This window comes from Macaca mulatta, chromosome 15, assembly GCF_049350105.2.
Source record: "Macaca mulatta isolate MMU2019108-1 chromosome 15, T2T-MMU8v2.0, whole genome shotgun sequence".
Classification (NCBI taxonomy): Eukaryota; Metazoa; Chordata; class Mammalia; order Primates; family Cercopithecidae; genus Macaca; species Macaca mulatta.
In genome coordinates this window covers 80,668,890-80,687,579 of record NC_133420.1, presented here as the reverse complement: position 1 = coordinate 80,687,579, position 18,690 = coordinate 80,668,890, and the positions used below count along the sequence as shown (strand labels likewise).

The 18,690-nt window shown below is 37.6% G+C and overlaps 1 protein-coding gene across 5 annotated transcripts in view; it reads left to right on the top strand.

Moving 5' to 3' along the window:
• The window catches only part of ADAMTSL1 (ADAMTS like 1), a 956,812-nt gene that overhangs the window by 555,321 nt on the left and 382,801 nt on the right, over positions 1-18,690 (top strand). For all 5 annotated transcript variants that reach the window (XM_077966031.1, XM_077966030.1, XM_028835141.2 and 2 more), the window contains one exon: positions 14,508-14,635. In XM_077966031.1, the coding sequence (XP_077822157.1) occupies positions 14,508-14,635 (128 nt within the window). The remainder of the gene's footprint in view (positions 1-14,507; positions 14,636-18,690) is intronic.

Sequence of the window (18,690 nt, the reverse complement as noted above, 5' to 3'; positions counted from 1 at the left end):
GCATTTGCTAGTCCAGATGAGTAAGAAAAGGCAGAGGACTAAACAGGGGAGAACTCGCTGCCAAGGAAGCCAGGGGAGCATATTCCACAGCAAGATGTGAGGGAAGGTCATAGGATGTGGTGAATTACAGGATGCTGGTGAATTTCAGAGGAGCCACGTCAACCAAGCGGTGGGCAGAAGCCAGATTACAAAGCACTAGAGAATTCGGGGATATTGGGGAAGTGGGTGCAGTGAACATGGGTTAGCCTTTCAAGAAGTTTAGAACTGAAAGGAAGGCAGGCAGGAGACGAGTTAGACCTCACCACTGACAAAGTGGAGTGTAAAGGCAGGAAAACACAGAGCAGGGGCTATGTGATAAAAGGGAGCTTGGTTTTAATAAAAAGAAGAGAAAGTGCTTTCGTCTTAATAGCTCAAAGAATGCTGATAGCAGCCGTGTGTGAAATTGATTTCTGAGGCCCAGCACCAGAGACAGAGAGGCTGTGAGGCAAATGGGGTAGTAAACCATGATTTAGCACCTTCACTTTCTCTGCTTATTACAAAACAAGCTTTAAAAAAGATGCCTGTGGTGCGCCTCAGCAATCTTGATATTGTCTGTGGCCAGGATCCATTTTAATATATTCCTGCGGCATTTTTGGTAATTCTAACACTGCTTGAGACATTAATCTATTAACTTTTCACATTGCTAAGCATGTTAATGCAATTTAAATATTATTTCTCTATTAAACAATATTGAATGATGTGGAAGGAAAAAGAACTCTTCTTGCTGGAAACAAAAAGGTAACAGGCTGAAAATGCTTACACATTGAAAAGCACAGTTAAGCTTTATAAACTCTCAAAGTGTTTGCTTCTACTTTGCAAGCATTGAGAGCCAGAGAGGGCTCACAAGAATCACAAAAAATCATGTCCTGTTACATGTACTATTAAAAATAAACATTTAGTAAGTCGTTTTGCAAATGGCTCCTTAACATGATCATTTAATTTATAAATTAGAAGATGGTAGTGCTTCCCATATGTATAATATCTGGATGATATTTTTCAGTTTTAAAATGCCAACAGTACACAGAATTTGGCCAGCCCCCAAATGTAAATATTTCTGTTGAACTTGACTGGAAGATAGGAAGAGAAGACTGCTATATTTGTCTCTAATCACCATTATTATTTCCCATTTTAATACAAGTAGAGCTGTACTATTTACAGATAATGATGACAAATTATAATGGCCTGGGAGGGACAGGTTCTTTTAGAAAGTTATTTTAAATAGGGCACTTATACTACAATCTACTCTGGACAAGATTTTAAAGAAAAAATTTTAGAATACCATGTTTTTGAAATAAATACCTATTTAACTAGAGAATGCATGGGCTGATTGATGTAGTTACAACAAAAGCTATACTAAGACAATAGTAACTGACTCTCATTTATTATCGATAAAGGACTTAATATGTAGGAAAGCATTTTTAAAAAAACACTCTAAGTTATACAGTAGGGAAGCACAATAACAGAGTTTCTGTTTTGATACAAAACAAAGTATGTCATGAAGATTATTGATATAGCCCATTATAATACAAACATCACAGGAAGAAAAAAAAAAAACATCATTCCTTAACACTTGGCTAGGAATTAAGTCAATACAGAAACTGAAAACCATCAAATAAAGCTGACTTTTATCTCATCATTTGGAAGACTTTTGCTTACAAGTATTTATTGCTTTTCCATATATTAAAGAGTAAACCCATTAATAAAAAAGTACAGATTACAATTTAGCATTTCTTTTATTATTCAGAAGTCACTTTAGGATCTGCCATAGGTTCTGGAAGCAGAAAATTGTATTAGTAAAGAAAGAAAGTCCCAGCAGAGATTCTCTGGTTCAAGAGTTGCTTTGTAACAAAACAATTCTTAGGACTGAAGCTGTAGGACTGCCTTTACTTGGATTTCATTTATTAATTGCACTGCACAACGTTTTTTCATATATTAGCACTTCTATTGAAAAAAATAACTCTATGAGTTATATAGAACAAATGCTCACGTTCCATTTTACAAATTAGAAAATTGATTTGTAAATGTGCTTAAATGAAATAGACTAATTTAGAATCATAGACATTTTTGTAGCTAGAGGTGTCTTCGAAATTATCTAGTCGAAATTCTTTTTTGTGGAAGCGACTAACCTGAGGCAGAGAGAACTAAGTTGCCTAAAATACAACAGCAGCAAAGTCAAGATATAACTAAAACACCACAGTGGCCAAATCCTGTTGCCTAGACTGTGTCTCTGTTTAGAAGTTTTTGCTATCAATATTATGTATGTATACTCTGAAACATTTTAAAATTAAAAGTGCTCACCAAAAACTCAGCTGAACAGTAAACATCCATTGAACATTAAACTCTGTATCAAGCCTTGTGTTAGACATTAGGGGTTAAGCTGAATATCACCTAGTCCCTAGCTTCAAGAACACTGTATTGATATTTTGCCTCTATAAATTTATTTTAACATCAGAGCTCTATTATTTGAATTGCAAGATTTAGTTTTATGGATAATCTAATGGAAATATATTCTCCCGAGTCCAAAACTCTGACTTTAAAATGTGTGCCCAGATTTGCTTCTATCAGATTTGCTTCTATCAGGTTATTTTTCCTGATTAATTCTGCTCAATTTTACATCTTTCTGTGATCTGTGGTTATCTATATATTGTACTAATTTTTACACTCATTAAAATATGATTTAATAAGTATTCTTTACTTCTTTTTAATTGGTAGAGGCCTATGCTTTTAATTAAGTCAGGATTTCCTCACCCACCTCTCTTCGTTCCCATTCCCAGTTCTCCTTCTAATCCCAGCACACTCATCTTCAAAAGCACAGCTTCCCAAGTGCTGCAGAGGGATGAAAATTGTTTACTCAGTGACGAGGTCCCTTTGGCAAACAAGGATCTAGTACTTGGATAAAGCTAAATTAAGCCAAGATGTGACAGGTTAATCATCTTTCAGCTTTACACATTTTGGGTAAATTTAGAGTTGGCATAAGAAGACATGTGAATAAGCAGAAATGTGATCCTTTTTGTGTCCCCATGGTTCAGATTCATTTTTGCCCTCTTATATTCCCTTGCTTATCTGCAGTTTCTGCATGTATTTTTCCCTCTGCCTTTAGATAATTTGAATGTATACGGACAAGAGTGAAAGCTGACAGCTGTTATGAATTAGACATTCAACTGCAACTTATCCTAGCCTGCCTTGTGTTAATCATTCATTTAACGAATATTCACTGAGACCGATTACGGATCTGGTGTTCCACAAAGTACTGGGCATATTCAGAGGCATATTCCTCTTTGTCACAGCCCTTAAGAAGCACACAGTCCACTTCTGGGCATAGATGTGTAAACAAGTAACTATACTGGGTGGCTGACAAATGCTAAAACAGCCATTTGTATCAAGTTCTAGCAATATGCTCAAAACACACAGGATGGCCGGGCAGTGGCTCATGCCTGTAACCCCAGCACTTTGGGAGGTGGAAGTGGGCAGATCACCTGAGGTCAGGAGTCCAAGACCAGCCAGGCCAACATGGTAAAACCCTGTCTCTACTAAAAATACAAAAATTAGCCAGGCGTGGTGGCGGGTGCCTGTAATCCCAGCTACTCAGGAGGCTGAGACAGACGAATCGCTTGAATCCAGGAGGTGGAGGTTGCAGTGAGCTGAGATCACACTACTGCACTCTAGTCTGGGTGACAGACTGTCTCAAAAAAAAGAAAAGAAAAGAAAAACAGGCCAAGCAGTGATTGATTCTACCTAGAGATAAGATAAAATTTTACTAGACGATGGCAGTGGCATTGCATCTTAAAGCAGGAGCAGAAATACACAAGTCGAATGAAATAAAAAGATGTGAGCAAGATGGTGAGGAGGGGAATCTAGGTACTACCAAGATCATGACCCGATTACTAGATGTCCTCACAGCACCTGTGTGACTGAGAATCATGACCCATTACTGGAGTGTAGAGGCCATGTATGATCACGAAAAGCAGGAATGAATCTAGAACGTTGATTTAGGGCCAGTTTATGAAGGGTCTTGTGTGCTATGCTAATAACTTGGACTTTACCCTATATCCAATGGCTCTTCACCTTTTTTGAAGAATTTTATGAAAGCTATAAATTCTCTCTCCAGAAGTATGATAACACACATATGCTCAAAATGTGGCATAGAGTTTCTGAGAGTTCACAGCCCACCTGGAATTTATTAGTACTACTAGGTCCCACCAGCTTTAGGCAGTGGAGCCATAGAAAATCTCCTAGCAAGGAGTGAACAGTTGAGCTTTGTATTCTAGCAAGATAACTGGCAATGATGAAGAGGACAGATTGGTGGGAAGAGAGGCTGGAGGTCGAAAACACCAGATGGGAAGTCGATTGCAAAGTGCCAGACATGAATGGTAGTACCAGAATTATGTCAGTGAAAGTAAGATTGGACGGGGTGAGAATGGAAGAGAGAGGCATTTCAGAAATGGAATTGATAAGACTTGATGTCTGATTAATTACAAATGATGTTGAGCAGTTAAATATTTTGTTGTTATCTTAATCTTCCCCACTAAACTGTAAATCCTCTAAAGCTGTTGCTGACTCAAGCAGGACTCAGGGAATGAGCAGAAATGAACACATAAGCATGCAGGATTAGAAACTTCACATTCATGTGAAAGCAACAGGTCCCTCAAAAGCCAAGAGGCGGCCGGGCGCAGTAGCTCAAGCCTGTAATCCCAGTACTTTGGGAGGCCGAGGCGGGTGGATCACGAAGTCAGGAGATCGAGACCATCCTGGCTAACATGGTGAAACCCCGTCTCTACTAAAAATACAAAAAACTAGCCAGGCGTGGTGGCGGGCGCCTGTAGTCCCAGCTACTCGGAGGCTGATGCAGGAGAATGGCGTAAACCCGGGAGGCGGAGCTTGCAGTGAGCCGAGATCGCGCCACTGCACTCCAGCCTGGGTGACACAGCGAGACTCCGTCTCAAAAAAAAAAAAAAAAAAAAAAAAAAAAAAAAGCCAAGAGGCAGAGGGCTATGAGGTAGGGTAGTGACCTCTGAGGCTAATCACTGCTTATGGACACAAAATCAAATAAGGTGCTGTCGAAAATAGTAAACCTGAGTATAGTAGTGATTAACTTGTTGGTTGCCACCTTTACCTTACATGGTTTCCCAGTCCCAGAGCATCTCCTGGATTGCTAAGAGACTAGGTTGGTTTGCTTTACATTCATAATGGGAAATTATGACCAGAACCTCAAAATCAACCTACTCCCAAAACTGCAAAATTTGCCAAAGCGTTCCAAATATCCAAGCTGCTGCCTGTAGTTACAGCTACAGGTTAAGCTAGAGGAAAATGTTATCAAAGGTACAAAGATATGGTAATTGAGAGAGCAACTGCTTTTTAGAACAAAGTCATCTAAGTTGCAGGCGCAGAGTTTTTGATGGAATTCATCTCCTAGTGTGTGTGTGAAGGTGGGGGAGTGATACATATTTGAGCTGGAGAACAGAAGAAAGTCCCCAAAATGGAAATCACTTGGCAATTTTAAGTGACTAGATATTTCTCATGCTCTTGCTTTCTACCCCACCTTATGCTTACTCTATGCTATACGTACCTTTTTGAGAGATAAATGACAAATATGTAAACATTTAAAACAAAACATACTTCCAGGCATTTCATCATTGATTAAATATTTGTTGAAATCTCACATTTTCTTCAAAATGATATTCTTAATAATTATTTCAATAACTGCAGATAACTCAAAAATAGAAAGCATCACCCCTGCCTTTAAAGAGCTTCCAGTCCAATTGAGAAGATAATTGTTAGACAGAACGATAATCCCAAAGAGCTACAAAGTCTTGTTTTAATTTATTCTATACTGATTCTTTGTAAACTGATACTACATAATGGGACACCAAGTAACTTCAGGTTAAAGAGAATATTGCAATACTAAGAGCTTATCATTCTACTTTTTCTGAGTACGGAGAACTGAACTTAAACAAAAGTAGAAACAAGAATGTAAAAAAGAAGAAAGCATAATATTAAGCCAGGGAGAATGTTTTAAATTTCAATCCCATACATCCTACAATATCTAGATGGTATTTAAGAGAGAGTGCATCCAATTATAAGCATAGGAATAGAACCTAAACCACATCCAGCATCCCATGGAACTTAATTCAGAACTATTACACCACATTTTTTTCTTGGCTCAGATGGCACAATAGTCAACCAAAGAAGAAAGAAAGTTCTACCAAAACCAAAAGCTGACTTGTTTGAGAGTGACATGAAGTTAGCTAGTCATTTCATGCAGCTTCCCTTTTATCAGTTATAATTTGGGTTTTTTTTGCCTATCAAACCCTAAGCCATATTAATCTATTAACGTTCCAGTTTCCTCAGCAAATCACAAAATGAGATTTTTCTCCAACAGGAATTCTTTCTCTATGATTCCAAACCCCAACATGTGCTTTCCAGAGCCTCAGATGTTTCCTTAGTTCTACAGATGTTTTGTAAATTCATTTCAGCTAAATTTGCCAGCGCTGCAGAAAGTATCTATGGCTGATTGGAGTCACAGTTTGGATGGAGCTCTAGTTAGATTAGATGGAAATGGAAACTAAAACTTCTAACTGGCTCACCAGGAAGTCAGGAATTCACAAAAAGAGCAGAGAAGGAATTTCGTGGGAAGGGGTGTTTCAAACATGCCTGTTTCGGGGAGTGGAGGTTGTGGAAGCCCTGGGGGGGTGACTCTTCACTGTTTTCCTTGGTGTTGGGCCTACATATTATTTTCCACTGGAGATTTGTTTTCCTTTCTAAGTATAGGAAAAAGAAGAAAACAAAAAACAACAGCAACCAGGAACAGTTGCTTCATTTTTAGAACTCCAGGTAAAATGGCTGTTTCACACCTGAGGTGAAATAGTATCAGGGTTTAAGATATCCCTACAGTCCAGGGGCCAGGAAAGTGATGACTTCCTTCAAAAACATGAAATAAATGAATTTTTGAAAATGACTGTAGTTTCTACAGGATACAGTTCTCCTGTTGTCCACTTTTCCTTTGTAAAATACATGAATTACCAGCTTCAGCCTTCTCCTCCTAATTGAGCACTCCCTAGGTCTAGAAGTTCAGCTATTATAGTTATTATAAAGCAGATTATTATCATGGAAAAAGAGAACCAGACTGACAGGCTATTTCTAGTAGAAAATCTCCTTAAGTCTTGCAAATTAAAAGTGTTTGAAATCTCTATCAGAAAAAACTGCATTATAATGTTTACATTAATATTCTGTCAGTCTTATGACAAAGCAGTTATAGTGTTTCCGTTTGCTAAGTTTGTGCTTTTAAAGTAATAGAAACTGACAGTGATCAAATATTTTATCTATGCCTTCCCTTGAGATAAGCTGACGCAAAATATTTAATGGTCCGTCGAAAATTTCCTGAATACTAATCTTTGTTCATATTGGCAATTACTGATTTTAATTCAACTGGCTGTGAAATTGTGTTCCATTGAAGCTTTCCAAAATGCCCAGAGGTTTCTCAGCAGTTTTCTAGATGAGCTATAATCCAGGCTTGACCTTGGATAGAATACAAAATAAAATCAAGTTACCATAGCTCTGAAATGAAAACCTTACAGAGTATTTGACATTGAACAGAGTCAGATTTTTGTTTCCTAAAAAGTGATGAAGCTGTTTTAATTCCATCTCCAAATTGTTATCCCAGGTTGAGAAGGAATTCTGAGAACAAAATAATTTTTTAGAAGAAAAGCAACACAGTTCATTGTCATTTTAGAGTAAATTAACATACTGATAAATACTCTTTGAAAAGGAAAGAAAGGTCAAAATATGCAGCTAGGCAGCAAAAAAACAAACAAACAAAAAAACCATACAACAAAAACAAAACAAAACAAAAGATAGATATAGACATAAAACCTGGCTTTACCAGATATTAGCTATGTGACATAAGTGTGTGTGTGTGCATTTGTGGTATGGGGGTGGGAGCAGGGAAAGATAAAATAATTGGCACTAATATTCCAGAAACTACGCTAGGTATTTCCCATGTGTTCTCTCTGTTAATCACCATATTATGAGAGGTATCAATGTTTTCTTTTTCTTTTTTTTTTTTTGAGATGAGGTTTTACTCTTGTTGCCCAGGCTGGAGTGCATTGGCCCAATCTCAGCTCACTGCAACCTCCACCTCCTGGGTTCAAACGATTCTTGTGCCCCAGCCTCCCAAGTAGCTGGGATTACAGGCAAGCGCCACCACGCCTGGCTAATCTTTTGTGTTTTTAGTAAAGATGGGGTTTCACCATGTTGGTCAGGGTGGTCTCAAACTCCTGACCTCAGCTGATCCGCCCGCCTCGGACTGTCAAAGTGCTGGCGTGAGCCACCTTGCCCGGCCAATGTTCCCATTTTACACATGAAGAAACTCTGGCTAAATGAGGTCTGGCAACATGTCTAAGTCAAGTTTACCAGTATATGACTAGGAAAGTCCATCTCACTCTAAAGTCTGTGCTCTTTCTCCTGCAGCATGATACAGGTTGTTCAATCTCACAGCCTCAATTTTCTTATTTCTAGAATAAGGAAAAAAAATTCTTACCTGACCTGGGTAATTGTGAGGATTAAATACAATCATTTGTCTAAATCTTGGCATGCTTCCTGGCATGTAGGTTACTTAAGAGACCCCAGTTTTCCCTCACCGTCAACTCTTTAGGCGTAGGTGCAGTTAGGTGCCTTAACAGGAATGTGCAAAAGTGCACTGGAATGTGTGCATAGATGCTGAGAAAGCAAAAGGGAGACAGGTACCCAAAAGTCCTCCTTGGCCTGTATAGCTTTTACACCCTGTTACAGAATTGACTTTTCTCTTCAGTAGCAAGGGACAGGCTTCATGCAGTGGCCTCTGAAAGACCATGCACTGTGTCACTGGCAGTTCATCATATCTCCCAACAGTGCAGCTGTGATAAGAACCAGATGATCCAAATTTCCTAAGCAAAGCCAGCAGCAAATATCATCTGGGAAGGCGCATGCCTCAGTATCCACACACTACACTCTTTAAGAAAGTACATCAAAAAGCTAATGGACTTTTACAAGAGCCCAGTTACTGCTTAATGTCTGTGAGCTCTCAGGAGCAGGGAATCACAACCCCTACCACGTACAGTTGGCGGCAGAACCAGTATTCCAACTTGTTAAAGAAGCCAAGGATTAGATAAGATTTATAGAGACCTGATGTGGGTAGGGCAGCTAAAAATGGAATCTGCAGATTTGTTTCCAAAGCTGCAGACATGGCCAGGATGTTTCTGTGTATAGATTGCTCCACTTTGCGTGGGCAGACCACAGGAAAAATGGTTCTCTCATCACTGGAGGAGTTGCCCCTCTTTTTAATGCAGAGCTGTGTGACATCCATTTGATACAGCCACATACACAGCTCCAGATAGCTTAAGCTAAATGCTGTCTGTCTGGAAGTGGAAAACCAGAGGTTCAGGTACCTTCTCGATGTTCTTAGAATTGTAAGCGCCATTCTTTGCCTTGTCTCATAGCCTTTTTGTTACTTCTGAGGATCTGTTGACATCTGAAAAACACTTCTCTTATACTATAACTTCAGCTGTTACATGACTTCATTTTTACAAAAAAAAACTATCAAGCATTTCCTCAGCACCTACTTTTTTTTTAATTAATTTTGTATAGCTTGACCTCTTGTTTTAACATTTGGAAAAAATATTTTCCAAGTACCCTGTATATATGGGTCTCTGAGCAAATATAACTCTAGTCTTTCATTGCTAATTTCTGCTTCATCTTACATCTTTCACGTATTTGATAACCTGTGCAGGTTCCAATGAAAGAGGCTATGGATAAGTGGTACATAGGAGGTCATTCTAAGGTGAAGTGTCTATTGGGCAGAGAGCTGCAGGGAAAACATTGCTTCATGTGATTACTCAAATTGTTTAACTACTTGTAGCTGTCAGGCTTGGAGCTGTTCACCTGAGACCTTGTTGCTGCAATTGGCTCTGGAATTAACCACAAAACTATCAGATGAAAACCACATTTAGATAAGCCAGTAATGGCAAGAAAATGACACCATTCTCAGGTTGATGGATGTAGGAGAGCTCTTCTAGTATTTGTAGAAGGCATATAATGATCTGTGACCACAATCTGTATTCCATGCAGTTGGCATTTACTGAGGCTGAGAACGTCTTGACTGGCCAGGAACAATGTATCAATGGAGTTGGGGGGTTGATTGCTGAGTTCTTGAGAAGATCGCAGTTGATTTAGGAGACTTAATCAACACTACATTTAAAGGTCAAAATGTGGCACCAAAGATCTAAAAATGGCTGAACTGTTTCTAAATTCAATAACTCAACGGGCCTAGTCAATTTCCATAAAATTATAGGGCCAAAAACTCAGGCACTTCTTCTCTCAGTGGATTTCTCAAATGCTAGATCAAAACAGCTGCCAATTGTCCATTCTCACTCATCCAATGCCTATAAAGTAAAATAGTTGTTGTAATAAGAAAGGGCTTTATAATGGCCTTTTCCCTCAAGTTCAATATGAGATGCACTCTAGACTTTTTTATGATAAATCTCCTACTAGTGAAAAATTGCCTTACATAAAGAACTTACTGGTTGTTCTTTAGTTCTTTGTCATTGATATTAATAGCTAAAGACCATCATCTCACATGACATTGCTACTGAAATTTCCAGCAGTGGGGTCAGGGATAATCTTTTGATCACTGTGTTCAATAGCACCCATAACCTTCCTTTTGAGACACTTAATTACAATATTACATTTATCTGATGAAAATCAAATTGAAGAACATTGGCTGGCCTGTATAGAAAAACTTAGATTTTTTTTATTTCAGAGGCAATCAGCATTACTTTTAAGCAACCCATTATCTGCTCTTTATTTTTCTTCTGCCTCTATTTCCCCTGCTAGATGCAATTCAAAGTTTACCCTTTAGAAAACTGCTGCTGTAAAGTTAAAAGGACTGTACATTCAAAAGTAAAAGAGTAATGGGGCCAAGCATGATGGCTCATGCCTGTAATGCCAGCACTTCGAGAGGCCAAGGTGGCTGGATAGCTTGAGCTCAGGAGTTCAAGACCAGCTTGGGCAACATAGCGAAACCTTGTTTCTATGAAAAATACAAAAATTAGCTTGGTGTGGTGGCAAGCACCTGTAGTCCCAGCTACTCAAGAGGCTGAGGCAGGAGGATCCCTTGAACCCAGGAGGTCAAGGCTGCACTCCAGCCTGGGAAACAAAGCAAGACACTGTCTCAAAAAAAAAAAAAAAAAAATGTAGAAGAGAAGTAAGTATGTGTTCTACCAGGGCCAGACACAAAATTTGTTTATAGTGAAGAAAGTCTTAAAAGCTGCAATAAGCAAATACTTCTAGATTTTAAATAATCAGAAAAGCATCTCTAAAAAGTCATTGCTGGTTATAGATGTAAATGTCTGGCACAGTTAAAAAGCAGAAAAATTACTTTCTCCAACATTAAACATGGATTCCATTGGAATGAATTATGTTTATTCTACTTGTTAAAAGAAAACTTGGAGTTTGTTTGGCTTTGTGAAATAGACCTATAACTTGCTTCTGGGTTTGCATGAGATCTCATTCAGAGACATCGTGGGCACTTACTATGTGTAGTGCTGAAACGTGTAATATGTGATGAGATAAGATGCTTAGCAGTGAAACCTCACCATTGAAGCTTTTAGCACTTCTTCAAACAAGGCACATGAAAAATATCAAGGAACTTTAGCACAGAGTTTGAAACAACTTGTTTTTCTAGAAAAATTCACAACCGTACATTATTTACCAATATCTTACCCAGAGAACAGCCAGAGGGAAACTCCCCAAGGATTTGGCATTGAAGTGTTTTTATCTCATATGAAAATGCAGTTTGCTGGTGAATGTTGCATGTGGATTTTGTTTTGTTTGGTTTTGTTTTGTTTTTGCAGTTGTTGTAATGGATAGCATCAAAGTTTGTAATCACTCATTTCAATTACTGCATGAATCTTTACATTTGTGATACTGGTTTCATCAAAGTCATATTGAATTTGAGTAAAATGAGAGAAATTGCATCCCACAAATGTATATTTGTCACACAAATAGAAACTGCTTCAGGAAAATCCTGTACCTCTCTCAGCAGTCAGCAATCCTATCTTCTATTCACATGCAGCAAACAAAGAGTTAGAAGATATGCAATTAACTTTTAAAAATCTGAGGGATGAATTTAATGGGCCATGGAGAAGAAATTTGGGTATGGCAAAGAATCTTTTCTCTCTCACTGTTTTAAGTTCTGAAAACAGAGCACCTCATATTGCAGTGATTAAAGATTGATTTTAATAATCCTAAAAACCAGGCTTTGGAGCTCAATAAATTCTTCCTTTCAAAAGTACAGATTTTGGGGTTACCAATGTGGCTCCGTTACCCAGGCTTTGCCGCATTTTATAGGAACATAAAACTGCTGGCAGATGACATCACCAAGCAGATGCAATATGACAAGTGGATGCAAGGTCGTACTGTGGGAAAGTCAGGGATTTCAGGGAGATGATACCTTACAAGTACAGTGTCTCAACTAAACTCAACAGCAAAAAGCCTGGTGCCTTACCAGTGTACCTCCTGTAAACTTTCAGAGCCCATATATGTGTATACATATTAACAATAAGTAATAAATAATGTTAAATAATAATAGCAACAAATGCTTATACAATGTAGTGCTTATTATTTAGGCCCTATGTACTTTTAAAAATATATGTGCATATTTGTTTTTATGGTAGTGAAATGTACTAATACAAAATTTAATATTTTAACTATTTTTAAGTATATAGTTCAGTGACATTAAATACATTCACATTGTTTTGGAATCATCACTACCATCCATCTCCAGAACTTTTTCATCTTCCCTAACTGAAACTCTGTATCCACAAAACAACTCCCCATTCCCCTCTCTCCCAGCACCCCCTAGTCTAGACACAGACACAGACATTTCTATGTCTATGAATTTGACTATTCTAGGTACCTCAGTAAGTGGAATCATGCAATATTTGTTCTTTTGTGTCTGACTTATTTCACTTAGTGTCATGTCTTTAAGTTTCATTCATGTTGAACCTGCATCTAAATTTTCTTCCTTTTTAAGGCTGAATAGTATTCCATTGTATGTATATATCACATTTTGTTTACATATTCATCCACTCATGGACATTTGGGTTATTTCCACTTTATGTGCTTTTTATATATCAACTCTTTTACTGCTCACAAAGATCCATTGATTCATTCATTGTTGTAGTATCTTTATTATCTCCATTTTATGATAAGAAAACGGAAGCATATGAGATTGTGTATGTGCCCAAGTTTATAGAGCTAGGAAGCTCTAAAGCCAGTATTGCATCCCAGGCTGAGTAGATCCACAGTTCCTGCTCCTAATCACTGTGCTATCTCATCTCCCTTTCAAATGATTCAGGAAGCTAAGTATAACATGCACCAGTTGGAAAACCATTTGTGTAACATCGTAAGGCCAAGTTTCTGACTTAATTTGTACAGGTTTTAAAAGTTCAAAGGAGTAGTCAGTTTAACAACCGAACCCCATAGCAACTGATTTATAAAGGATCCCATTGCTACAAAATAAAAATTAGTGCTCTGCTCTGGCACTAGCTCTGGGTGGGCTAAGTTCATTTTGCTAATCTTCCTATACGATATGTGTGTGCGTGTGTGTGTGTGTGCAGTAGCATGGTTATAATGTTATCCCCACTTTGTAAAAAGGGAAATTGGAACATAGGAAGGTGGTAAGTTACTTGTTCAAGGACTCATAATAAAAAATAGAATCTGTACGCAAACTCAGATAATCTGTAACTCCAGAGCCTGTTCTCTTAACTATAGCACAAATTTTATCTTTTTCTTGAATGTGAAGCACAGCGTTGAGACCTGTACATAGCCACAAGTATTCTTACAGTGTATGGAAATTTTCCTAGAAAGCCTGTAAATAACCAGCAAGTCTATTTGTCAAGAGGCAATCCCTGCATTACTAAAGTTATTTGTATAGTTATTCCAATGAACAAATCTAAAACTAGGAATGCAGTTGCTTTATTAAAAAGTTGTCAATGGTGTAAAGCATTGTTAGATTTTGGGAAGCAGTTTAGTATGCACATGCCAAGCTTCTCAGGATAGAAATACTTCTGAGAGCAGCTTCTTTCCCTTCGCAAAGAGATGAAGAATACACTCATGAACCCTGAGCAGAATTGTGACTTCAATGCAATTGATTGTTTTCTAACCCAAATTCCTGCTTCTGGCTTCCTTTTTCATTTGTTCCATTTGTACAACCTCGTGCCCACTTCAGTCATTGCCCAGGGCCCTTAAATTTAAATATCCCTCTCCCTGAACATATAGGTAGTATGAAATGGAAAAGAATCCGAGAATCTGATTGCACGTTTTCATTCCTAGCAAGGCCACCGTGTACACACGTACAGGCCAGTCACATTTTAGGACACATGTTTCAGGGTTCCATGGGGATATGATGCTGACCATTCTTTTGTTTCTCACAGAGTTCCAGGACCGCACGCTCCGAGGAGGACCGGGACGGCCTATGGGATGCCTGGGGCCCATGGAGTGAGTGCTCACGCACCTGCGGGGGAGGGGCCTCCTACTCTCTGAGACGCTGCCTGAGCAGCAAGTAAGTCCTGCACCTGTTGGGGGTCTTTGTGAGAACCAGAGGTAGCAGGTTTGAGGCATACTTTCGTGATTGGGTTTAATGGGGAATATTTTGTTGCTTACAGATCCAGATAAAAGAAAATAATTAAAGGAACGTACAAATAATTAAATTTGTGTTCTTACGTGTTTTTACTTGTGTACTTATGTCCATCTCCAGCCAGGTCTTTATATACTCTTATCAGATGATAAGCAATAGAGAACTTATCATCTTTACCAAGCACATGTTACCTGTTTTCATGTTAGGACTGGAAGGAGAATTTATTGTTAGGAATGGTTCTGGAATTATTAGCTCTATAATATATTGTACAATATTGGTGTTAGTAGCATATTGGGTTTATGCTGGATTTTTAGTATTACCAAGTACTTTACAAGTGAATAACATATTGGTTTATCTTTGTAGATGTCCTAATAGCCAGAATTTTCTTAAAGTCATTCAGTTCAATGAATGATGAATTTTGGATATAAAGAAGTTTGGAAAAATAGAAGCTTCAGTGGGAATTGGGTCAGGAATAGTGAGAGGGATGAAGAAGGTAGACATGGGGGTGGCTAATGACATTTAAGCTAAAAGGAAAAGGCCTGAGGCCTCAGAATGGAAATTTTTACTTAGAGTAATAATAATTTAAAACTCCTTCTTAAGCTGTGTCATCTGTGACTAGATCTGTCTCCAAACTGTAAAATATAAAGTACTATGGTAATATTTTTAATGAAAGATTTTATTTGACTCTGAAAAGTGTTATGTATAGCAAGTAGGAGATTTGATCAAAATTACTGTATATACTATATTATAAAACAGGAAACAGAAAAAGAATTCTAGACATTTCATAAACAAATAGCAGAAAGTGGTGAGACAGAGGTTCAGAAAAATGTCAACTTACTTTAATAAGAGTGAGAATTTCTTGAAATCAGCATCTGAGCCTTATTCCTTTCTGTCTCTCCAAGGCCTGCACAGGGTCTAACAGATATTAGAAGCCCAATAGATGGTTCTTCATTGAATCACAAAAGACCATTTTGGCTCCAGGCAGGTCTCACTGGAAATGTTATAACCTGAGATATATCCAACAAAACACCAGATCAATTCTGATATTTGGCCACTGTGGCATTGCGGTGTGCACTAAAAATGGGTCAATGTGATTATATCTACCAGTAAGTTTGTTTGTCTCATTTTTGAGGCCAGCTTCGAATCAGCGAGAACCTTAAGCTGATAAGAAAGACTAGACTTTTGCTCCTTATGATTCACCTGCTCTCTTAATCTCGAATATACAAAACTTCCTAAATCTGCAATATATGCTGCTACAGGGTGATAATGTAACTGATAATATTCATACATCAGTAAAGCCAAAAAGTATAAATTTAGAATGTTCCTGTTACCTAGTTTCCTCAAATTAGCATCCTTGAATATTTTTTAGAGATGAGCCAAAACATGTGTCTCACAAAACTAATAAGAAACAAAGGGGAATTTTCATACTGTCTCAGTGATATGTATGTTAGATTGCGGTAGGATCTTTTACTGAGTGAGAGACTGAGAAGCAATTTAGGGAGTACATTAAAATCACTAAATTCTGTCATTCAGCAACTAATCAAATATTGATGCCTTGTGGAATTAAAAATAAAAACAATTTTGCCACCTAGTAAGTTAAAGCTCTAGGTGTTAGGGCTCTATTATGAAACTACAAAAGATATCAGTTGTCTTCTACTTCTAAAGCATTAGAAAAGTAGGATATAAATGCCAAAATTATAAACATATAGAAGATATGTCCCTATTTTACTTTCAAGTATTAAAAACATATATTCGGTAATCTCATACAAGGCTGAACAAGAAGTTTAAAAAATGGGGCAGAGGTACACTACCCATTCTTTAGGAAACTGAAGAAGAAAAAATGTCTCCAAATAGAAGGCATTTCCAAATCTAACAAGAATATAAAGAAATATTAGTTTCTTAAAAACCAGTGCTTAGTATGGACTGATACATTTTACACATGGATATGTTCTATACTGTTAAATTCTAGTAATTCTTTAGCAAATCAAAAACTTATCATCATCATTAAACTCTGGAACAATCTGGACAGAAATGTAATATATATTTTTAATTGTGAAATAACTATTTATATATGCCTGGTCATATATTTTGACATCTTTCTTCAATAGGATTTGTATTGTTAGGCTAAACTGTATTAATTCTGATCCTTATGAGACAAACAACATAGAGGCTGATTTAGCTGTTCAGTCTGAGATTCTAGTGGGCTTTCTGGAGACAAGCAGCTCATGACATGACCACATGATCATATTACCTCTGTGCCCTAATGAGTTAAATCTTACAGCTACAGATTTTAAAAGGAGCAAAACTAAGACTGAGTTACTGTCTTTGGGGGTGTGTTGATTGTAGAAAATCTGCATCTCCAAGGACAATTTAAACATCTACAGTGACTAAGTAAATACTTTTATAATAATACCAAAAAAGTATGTAACCCGTTGAATGTTCATAGATGTTATAATGCTGACTTTTAACCTATTAGGTTGGTGCAAAAGTAATTGCAGTTTTTGCTATTACCTTCAATTCACTAACCCAATACTTTAGCTTTTATGGCAAGTATACACTTATTTTCTAGAAGGCACAGCAGAATATGCTATTATTGAACCACTTAGATAGTTCCTGCTTTGATTCAAGACCTTTGTGTATGTTGCATTTTTCAAAACAAGGCATGCGTATACACATGCAAACCCCCTACCCCACGCATGCATTTGTGTGTGTGCTGAGCTGTGATAGAAAATATGTATCATTTCAAAAGAGTCTGAAAGCTTCTGTTGCAGAGAACTTAACCTGGCAGGGGCCCTTTGTGGATGCTAGTCAGACCCACTTACCCAGGGGAGACCTTATCCTAAGTGTCACTGGTCCTCAATCAAAATTCAGTTTGGCCAGGCACAGTGGCTCACGCCTGTAATCCCAGTACTTTGGAAGGCCAAGGTGGGTGGATCACCTGGGGTCAAGAGTTCAAGACAAACCTGGCCAATATGGAGAAACCCCGTCTCTACTAAAAATACAAAAAATAGCTGGGCGTGGTGGCGGGTGCTTGTAATTCCAGCTACTGGGGAGGCTGAGGCAGGAGAATCGCTTGAACCCCAGAGGCGGAGGTTGCAGTGAGCCAAGATCGCATCACTGCACTCCAGCCTTGGTGTCAAGAGTGAAACTCCATCTCAAAAAAAGAAAAGAAAAAAGAAAAAAATCCGTTTTCTTTACCGTGGGATTATTATGTTTGGAATCAGAGATTCTCAAATGTTTGTGTGTCCCTGGCTTTCTCTTTCTGCCGTTCTGTATCACTTCACAAGTTTTATTAATAGGATTTTAGCCCTGTGTTTTCTCCTTTTTTATGTGTAATGAAAGTGTGGAGCAAGTCCCCTTTGGTATCTAAAGGGAATCAGACAGTTTGGATGATTTCATTTTAGATGATTTATATTCTCCTCCCTATATAGTTTGAATGCATCTGCTCAGGATCTTGGATGGAAGCGTAGTTGTCTTCATTATCTTTTAACTTGTCAAGCACCTAAGAAGCTGTTTGTTTTCTTGATAATTTTTATTTGCAATCAAGATCTTTCACTATTAACAGAAATTCCTGGGTTACAGCCTCATGTTTCAAAAAGCTAGGTTTCAGCTATCAAAGTTCATGGAGATACCTAGCATTGATTAAACTTTTCAGTTACAGTCATGTATAAAAATTTTAATTTTCATTAAAATAGATAACTTTAAGCAGTAAGAAATATTAAGTAAGTATACTTATAAAAACAAAATATAATATTAATGAAATACATTCTAACATTTTTCTCATTCATGCTTAACGGTAATTAAGTCATTGCTTAAGTATGGCCCTAAATCAGTCCTTAGGCTGAGTTTAGAATGTATTTTGACTCTTATAATTTAGAAATAAATATGTTCTGAGATACGTGCTCAGCCTCAAGACTTCAAGTCAGTTTGATTTTTAAAGTTTTCAAGTTTTTTCCGTCAACAACTGATTCTATCTATTC